This window comes from Odontesthes bonariensis, chromosome 8 (assembly GCF_027942865.1).
Source record: "Odontesthes bonariensis isolate fOdoBon6 chromosome 8, fOdoBon6.hap1, whole genome shotgun sequence".
Taxonomy (NCBI): Eukaryota; Metazoa; Chordata; class Actinopteri; order Atheriniformes; family Atherinopsidae; genus Odontesthes; species Odontesthes bonariensis.
Genome location: NC_134513.1, coordinates 38690227 through 38698786, shown reverse-complemented (window position 1 = coordinate 38698786; position 8560 = coordinate 38690227). Strand labels below are relative to the sequence as shown.

The 8560-nt window shown below is 43.4% G+C and overlaps 1 protein-coding gene across 4 annotated transcripts in view; it reads right to left on the bottom strand.

The window, feature by feature from the left end:
* Nucleotides 1-3118: 3118 nt before the first annotated feature.
* LOC142385667 (UPF0606 protein KIAA1549) overlaps nucleotides 3119-8560 on the bottom strand; it is a 78320-nt gene continuing 72878 nt past the window's right edge. For 3 of the 4 annotated variants that reach the window (XM_075472384.1, XM_075472386.1, XM_075472385.1), the window contains 6 exons: nucleotides 7350-7485; nucleotides 6906-7199; nucleotides 6773-6825; nucleotides 6568-6695; nucleotides 6254-6408; nucleotides 3119-5896 (listed from right to left, as the gene is read on the bottom strand). In XM_075472384.1, the coding sequence (XP_075328499.1) occupies nucleotides 5672-5896; nucleotides 6254-6408; nucleotides 6568-6695; nucleotides 6773-6825; nucleotides 6906-7199; nucleotides 7350-7485 (991 nt within the window). In that variant the 3' untranslated portion in view covers nucleotides 3119-5671. The remainder of the gene's footprint in view (nucleotides 5897-6253; nucleotides 6409-6567; nucleotides 6696-6772; nucleotides 6826-6905; nucleotides 7200-7349; nucleotides 7486-8560) is intronic. The other variant, XM_075472387.1, reaches the window with a different exon arrangement.

Below are 8560 nucleotides of genomic sequence, written 5' to 3'. Positions count from 1 at the left end.
GAAAAAAGTTTTCAGTGCAATCTGTTGGTTTTCTTAGCTAGGAAATTGTTTTTGAATTGGCTCTATATGAACGAATTGGAATATTTTATGATTACAATTGATTGAATTCCAATTTGCTTGGACTTTATTATCTAAGTGCCTTGAGATGACATTTGTTGTATTTGGCGCTATGTAAATAAAAATGAATTGAAATTAATTGAAATATCAGTGGGCTGATAATTCCCTTTTTCTATCCATCATAACACCGAATTTAAGATCATTAAATATGAATGGTTTTGAATCTTTATTCTAAAAGTTTTAGAATAATTACAAATAATTATAATTTCTTTGAGTTTCAGGAACAATTGTGGATGAAAACAGACTTTAACTCTCAGATTATCCAGTTAGAATTTTATCAAGATCGGTGGACTGGTGGATTGGTTAACATTAGGGTTAACTTTAGGGTTAACATTAGGGTTAACTTTAGGGTTAACTTTAGGGTTAACATTAGGGTTAACTTTAGGGTTAACTTTAGTGTTAACATTAGGGTTAACATTAGGGTTAACTTTAGGGTTAACTTTAGGGTTAACATTAGGGTTAACTTTAGTGTTAACATTAGGGTTAACTTTAGGGTTAACATTAGGGTTAACATTAGGGTTAACATTAGGGTTAACTTTAGGGTTAACAGTAGGGTTAACTTTAGGGTTAACATTAGGGTTAACATTAGAGTTAACTTTAGGGTTAACTTTAGTGTTAACATTAGGGTTAACATTAGGGTTAACATTAGGGTTAACATTAGGGTTAACTTTAGGGTTAACTTTAGTGTTAACATTAGGGTTAACATTAGGGTTAACATTAGGGTTAACTTTAGTGTTAACATTAGGGTTAACTTTAGGGTTAACATTAGGGTTAACATTAGGGTTAACTTTAGGGTTAACAGTAGGGTTAACTTTAGGGTTAACATTAGGGTTAACTTTAGGGTTAACATTAGGGTTAACATTAGAGTTAACTTTAGGGTTAACTTTAGTGTTAACATTAGGGTTAACATTAGGGTTAACATTAGGGTTAACATTAGGGTTAACTTTAGGGTTAACATTAGGGTTAACATTAGGGTTAACATTAGGGTTAACTTTAGGGTTAACATTAGGGTTAACTTTAGTGTTAACATTAGGGTTAACATTAGGGTTAACATTAGGGTTAACTTTAGGGTTAACATTAGGGTTAACTTTAGGGTTAACATTAGGGTTAACTTTAGTGTTAACATTAGGGTTAACTTTAGGGTTAACTTTAGGGTTAACATTAGGGTTAACTTTAGGGTTAACTTTAGTGTTAACATTAGGGTTAACATTAGGGTTAACTTTAGGGTTAACTTTAGGGTTAACATTAGGGTTAACTTTAGGGTTAACATTAGGGTTAACTTTAGGGTTAACATTAGGGTTAACATTAGGGTTAACATTAGGGTTAACTTTAGGGTTAACAGTAGGGTTAACTTTAGGGTTAACATTAGGGTTAACTTTAGGGTTAACTTTAGGGTTAACATTAGGGTTAACTTTAGGGTTAACTTTAGTGTTAACATTAGGGTTAACATTAGGGTTAACTTTAGGGTTAACTTTAGGGTTAACATTAGGGTTAACTTTAGGGTTAACATTAGGGTTAACTTTAGTGTTAACATTAGGGTTAACTTTAGGGTTAACATTAGGGTTAACATTGGGGTTAACTTTAGGGTTAACATTAGGGTTAACTTTAGGGTTAACATTAGGGTTAACTTTAGGGTTAACATTAGGGTTAACATTAGGGTTAACTTTAGGGTTAACTTTAGTGTTAACATTAGGGTTAACATTAGGGTTAACATTAGGGTTAACTTTAGGGTTAACTTTAGGGTTAACATTAGGTTTAACATTAGGGTTAACTTTAGGGTTAACATTAGGTTTAACATTAGGGTTAACTTTAGGGTTAACATTAGGTTTAACATTAGTGTTAACATTAGGGTTAACTTTAGGGTTAACATTAGGGTTAACATTAGGGTTAACTTTAGGGTTAACATTAGGGTTAACTTTAGGGTTAACTTTAGGGTTAACATTAGGGTTAACATTAGGGTTAACTTTAGGGTTAACTTTAGGGTTAACATTAGGTTTAACATTAGGGTTAATTTTAGGGTTAACATTAGTGTTAACATTAGGGTTAACTTTAGGGTTAACATTAGGGTTAACATTAGGGTTAACTTTAGGGTTAACTTTAGGGTTAACATTAGGGTTAACTTTAGGGTTAACATTAGGGTTAACTTTAGGGTTAACATTAGGGTTAACATTAGGGTTAGGGTTAACTTTAGGGTTAACATTAGGGTTAACATTGGGGTTAACATTAGGGTTAACATTAGGGTTAACATTAGAGTTAACTTTAGGGTTAACATTGGGGTTAACTTTAGGGTTAACATTAGGGTTAACATTAGGGTTAACTTTTGGGTTAACATTAGGGTTAACTTTAGGGTTAACATTAGGGTTAACTTTAGGGTTAACATTAGGGTTAACAGGGTTAACTTTAGGGTTAACATTAGGGTTAACTTTAGGGTTAACATTAGAGTTAACTTTAGGGTTAACATTAGGGTTAACATTGGGGTTAACTTTAGGGTTAACTTTAGGGTTAACATTAGGGTTAACTTTAGGGTTAACTTTAGAGTTAACATTAGGGTTAACTTTAGGGTTAACTTCCTTTGGAACTGATCAGAAGATCATGAAACTCAGCCAAAGAGGCCGTTTGATGATTTAATTTTGAAATTTAAAATTGATTAAAATTAATATTAAAATTATTATTGATTTTAATTTTATTTCATTTAGAGTTTTTTTTAACTCTACCAAAGAGGCCATTTGGGGATTTAAATCAGAGGCCACTGAACATGCAGGCCTGAGTCAGGAGTTACAGTTTCTGTCTTCCTGTCAACATTTATCTCATCAGTTCTGTATCACGGTTTTTTTGTTTCTCCATTTTCCTTTTTTGTCTCCTGTTCCATTCATGCATGTGTTTCCTGAGGGAGGAGCTCATGTTGGTGGAACTCCTCCAGAAAAGGACCAATCAGTCTGACTCCCTGAAGAAGGAAGCATGAAAATAAAGGTATTTTAAATCATTTTTATTTAACACTCAGGTTTATGCCCCTCAGATGAACATCAGGACGAGTCCAGAAGCTCTCGTACACAAACAGTTTTATTGAGTACACATTGAGAAGTGTTTGTGCTCTGCGTAGAGGGTCCCCGGACCGCTCGGGTCTGCTCCTGACGCCACCTGGATCGGTTGTTCTGTCCCGTGTGAACATCCACGGATCTTCCTCTGTGAGGATCTAAAAACACAGAAAGTCTAGAAAACACTGGAGGAAACATTCAGGAGTTGGAGGAGCAGCAGCAGAGTCTGCAGGATGAGGTCAGACACGCCCCGAGTCATGAAGTAGCACCATGTGGTCGGAGGGCGTGGCTTCTGCTGGAGTGACAGGTGCTAGGTCCAATCAGAGAGTGTCAGTCCGGTTAAGATTTCTGCAGGTGGTTTCTGCTCCATGTTGGTACCAGGCCAAGCAGAACTTAGACTGTTCAACAAAGCAATCAGAGATAAAAGATCTCATATACATGTATAGGAGAAATTTAATATATATATATATATATATATAAATGTGTACTGAGTTCTATTCAACACCATATCCAGTCTCGTTATACACCGTTTACTGGAACCATCTTCATTTAGATCTAAAAATATATTTTAGAAAAGCAAAATAAAACAAGCAGAGGATTCAGATGTGGACTTTCTTCTGAGTGGGGATGAGTTTGATGGCACATGGGTCGCTCTTTGCTCACTCTTAACTCGATGTGGAGTGACTCTTTTACACTTTAACGTCTTTTAGCAGCATGCTGAACATTAACGGAACATCAACAACAGCAAAAGCCTCAAACTAAGTCAAACATGCTGAAGAAGAGCAGGGAAGAATAAAGCAGATGTTCTGAAGATGAGGGCTGAATCAAAGTGTCTGTGTTTCCAAGAGACTTCCCTTAAAACACCTCTGATTTAAAGCACCGATCTTTGTTTTCCTGGAAAACTGATCCTTCCACACGTTTGAAGTCAGACTCTGTAAAAAGACAGACGGACATTTGGATTCAGCCACAGGGGTGATCAAATAAACTCTAAGCAGGACAAAGCAGCAGCTTCCATGAAGGCAGACATTCAACATGTTTGAACTTAACCCACTGAGGGAACCAAGAAGAGGGCAAAGTCCAGCAGGACATCTCCTAAAAAAGCTCAACCTTTGCATGATCCAGAGGACCCTGTTCTGCTCTGTGTGCCCTCACTTAGCCCGGGGCTGGGACTCAGCCTGCAGTCAGCCCGCAGAGATGAAGTCGTTTCAAACCGTCAAAGCTACACTGACGACAATCAATTGTAGGTTTTATGTGCAACAAACAGCCTCCGAGCAGCGTGAGTGTAGACGTTTTCAGCTGTGGTTTCCATCTGCTTTAAACCAACATGAAACTAATCTGCTCTGACCACAGACGGATAGAAGCGACCGATCCGTGATGGAAAGCTCTTTACCCAAGCGGTGTTTTTTTCTTTGCCACGACACATGAAAACACGAGCGAGCAGCTAACTACGCAACAGACGCCGGCTCAAAATCAACAGCCAGCTCAAACGCAGGAGTTATACAACCATAGAACAGTAGTTTGGTCTTTTCTGATCAAAATAAAGCATTTAAAGTTTCATTTCATATAGAAGCAATAAAAATAAGCAACATCTCAACACTCCATTTGTAACTCTTACATTAATATTGTGCTCATTGGGATTCTATCTCTTTACATATATGTTATTCATTCTTATAGATACTTTTCGATATAATTTTTCCTTTTTTCCGTCCCCATGCTGTCGGAATTGTGCGGCACCTCCATCTGTCGACAGACCTGATCAGGATGGGATATGGATGGAGACTCGATCGCCATGGCTGATGGGAGTTTGGAAGGCAGTAACTGGTCAATGAGGATATGTTATGAGGCTGATGGTTAGCACCACGAAGGGTCCAGAAGGACAACCCGCTTCAGAACTTCAGGAGGTGGATCAGCTCCCAGACCTGTGGAACCTTCATCTGCTCCAGAAGGTTTGGAAGGACGATCCGCCCGAAGGTCCGGAGGGACGGTGCGCTTCAGAAGTTCAACGTCTCAGAAGGTCTAAGAGGGTCCTCTCAATCCAGAGCTCGATGACAACTGATCCACTTTAGAACTCCTACAGGGACAATCCGATACAGAGGGCCAAGAAGGCTCCATTATCCACAGAAGAAGTAGGACTCAACCAACGAGGAGCAGGATGGCCCATCAGCTTCAGAACTGTTGGAGGCACCGTCCGCTCCGGACGATCAGGAGAGCACTGCTGCCCGAGAGGTTCTAAAGCGATGACTGAGTCTAGAAGTTCAGGAAGGATGATCATCAAATCATCTACTCCAGGAAGCACTTCAGTGGAAATGTGAGTCAAACTTACGCGCCATGAAACACTGAGCTGAGGGGTGACGGACAGTAGAAAGATGGGACCCTGTAAAGTACCGGAGGTCTTCTGAAGACACTGTCCTTCTTCTCAGACATGGATCATGGTTATTTTGGGTTTATGGACACAGAGAGTCCAGGGTAAGGATCAGTTATGCAGTGTTAAGTCCTGACCCAAGAAGGTCCAGAGGAGTCTAAGGATAGCTGGTCACTGCAGCCTGTTTCTGGGCCAGCCGTCGCAGCTCCTCCCTGATGGCCTTAATCAGAGAGGCGGAGGTGTGGGCAGAGGGGGAGGCGTCCTCCGGGGGATACTCAGGGGTGGGTGAGGTCAAGAGGAGGGGCGGAGCCGACGGGTCCCGCAACGATGAGCTGGGCATCTGGAAAACCGAGGAAGAGGAGAACTCAGGAAACGACAGCACCTGTGGGGAGAAGAGAGGACGGGTGAGGAGGATGAGACCAGGCCTCATGAACCCTGGAAGGACCAGTCTCCTCTGGTCTGCCTAATCTGGTCCGGTAGGAACTGGTCCCGACCCATCAGGACTTATCAAGGTTACTGGGTTAGTAACCTCGTAACCTCCTGTGTGCTCAGATTGGCACTCATATGGTCAGTATTACTGACCGGATGGACCAGAACCAGACCGGTCTGGACAAATCAAGTCCCAATGGCTGTTACCTGTGTCCTACGCCCCAACAGATCCTGTTCCTACACTGTCAGTAAACAGACAGAACCCTTCCAGAACTATTCCAATCCAGTTCTGACAGCTTTCATGACTCACACTCTCTCTGCTGGCTCCTGGTCTGGATAGGTCCTGGTCTGAGTGCTGCTGGTGCCAGCTGGAGCCAGTGGGCCCAGACATGCTGCGACCCACTCCAGGGTATGCTCCGATCTGACTGGACAGACCCACCTGGGTCAGGTGGTGAAGCTGGGCACCTGGAGGTGGAAACAATGGAAAAACAGGACGTGTGTCCGTGGGTTATTCTACTTTAATGTTTACTTCCTGTAAACAAACACAAAAACAACACAAATGAGGTCATCTCTGAGGTGATGGGGGGATTGGGTGAAGCACGGGGCCTGAGACGGCGGCTGTACCTGTGCTGCCCCCTACGGGCCGTGGCCTGGAGGAGGACGGGGGGTCCTCGTACTGCCCCCTGTTGGAGTAAATTGACTCCTGCAGCTGGTCTCCGGATGAAACATACCCTCCTGAGCCGAGGCCCTGCCTGTTTGAAACACACATAGGGTCAGTACTGGGTCAGCCTGCAGAACCGGACCTGGTTCTGAGTGTCCTGATGCTTGCCTCTGCAGCAGGCCCTGGATGGATGTCGGCGACATTCCCAGTTCTGAGTACCTCTGAAAGGACAAGGACATAAAGATTCAACACGGCGCCATCAGTAAAGCGATTGGCCTGAGCGGCAGGTGGACACACTCACTGCAGAGAAGGGGCTGTGAGAGGGGACGGCGGGGTAGGAGCCCCACTGCTGCCCCGAGGGCCGGCCTTGAGGGGAGGGGCTGTGCAAGGCGGGGCTTACCCCGCTCAGTCCGGCGCTGCCCTGCGAGGACGGCGACACCAGGGCGAAGGCGTCATCCAGGAGGGAGTGCATCTGCTGCCGGGCCTCCTCGATGGAGGGCTGCGGGGGCATGTAGGGGGGCGGAGCCGGGGCTGGGTCGAACACCTCATCAGTAGGGGAGGGGCTTCCATGGTCTGGGGGCAGGTCAGGGTCCGACTGCGAGAGATGAGACAGAATATAGATCAAATTTCTGTACGTCTGCGTTAAAAGGCAGTTTACATCCAGAACCAGTTTTAAGCTCCGCCCCCCAGCTGAGTGACAGCTGGGGGGCGGAGCTTAAACCACAGAGACATGAGCTGGTGCTACCATGTAGGCCACATTGTTGAGTCCCGGGTACTTCCTGTAGGTGGCGCTCTGATCGGTGAGCAGACGGTCTCTGTCTGTGTCAGGAAGACTTCCCGGTCCTGGTTGAGCCCGCCGACCCCGAGGAGACCGCCTCCCCCTGCAAGGACAAACAAACACAGGGTAACTGCGTGTACTTCCTAACTGCGTGTACTTCCTAACTGTGTGTACTTCCTAACTGTGTACTTCCTAACTGCGCGTACTTCCTAACTGTGCGTACTTCCTAACTGCGTGTACTTCCTAACTACGTGTACTTCCTAACTGCGTGTACTTCCTAACAGTGTGTACTTCCTAACTGTGTGTACTTCCTAACTGTGTACTTCCTAACTGCGCGTACTTCCTAACTGTGCGTACTTCCTAACTGCGTGTACTTCCTAACTACGTGTACTTCCTAACTGCGTGTACTTCCTAACAGTGTGTACTTCCTAACTGTGCATACTTTCTAACTGTGTGTGTACTTCCTAACTGTGTGTGTACTTCCTAACTGTGCGTACTTCCTAACAGTGTGTACTTCCTAACTGTGCGTACTTCCTAACAGTGTGTACTTCCTAACAGTGTGTGTACTTCCTAACAGTGTGTGTACTTCCTAACTGTGTGTGTACTTCCTAACTGTGCGTACTTTCTAACTGTGTGCGTACTTCCTAACAGTGTGTGTACTTCCTAACAGTGTGTGTACTTCCTAACTGTGCGTACTTCCTAACTGTGCGTACTTCCTAACAGTGTGTACTTCCTAACAGTGTGTACTTCCTAACTGTGCGTACTTCCTAACAGTGTGTACTTCCTAACTGTGTGTACTTCCTAACAGTGTGTACTTCCTAACTGTGCGTACTTCCTAACTGTGTGTACTTCCTAACTGTGTGTACTTCCTAACAGTGCGTACTTCCTAACAGTGTGTACTTCCTAACTGTGCGTACTTCCTAAATGTGCGTACTTCCTAACAGTGTGTACTTCCTAACTGTGCGTACTTCCTAACAGTGTGTACTTCCTAACAGTGTGTGTACTTCCTAACAGTGTGTGTACTTCCTAACAGTGTGTACTTCCTAACTGTGCGTACTTCCTAAATGTGCGTACTTCCTAACAGTGCGTGTACTTCCTAACTGTGTGTACTTCCTAACAGTGTGTACTTCCTAACTGTGTGTACTTCCTAACAGTGTGTACTTCCTAACTGTGTGTAC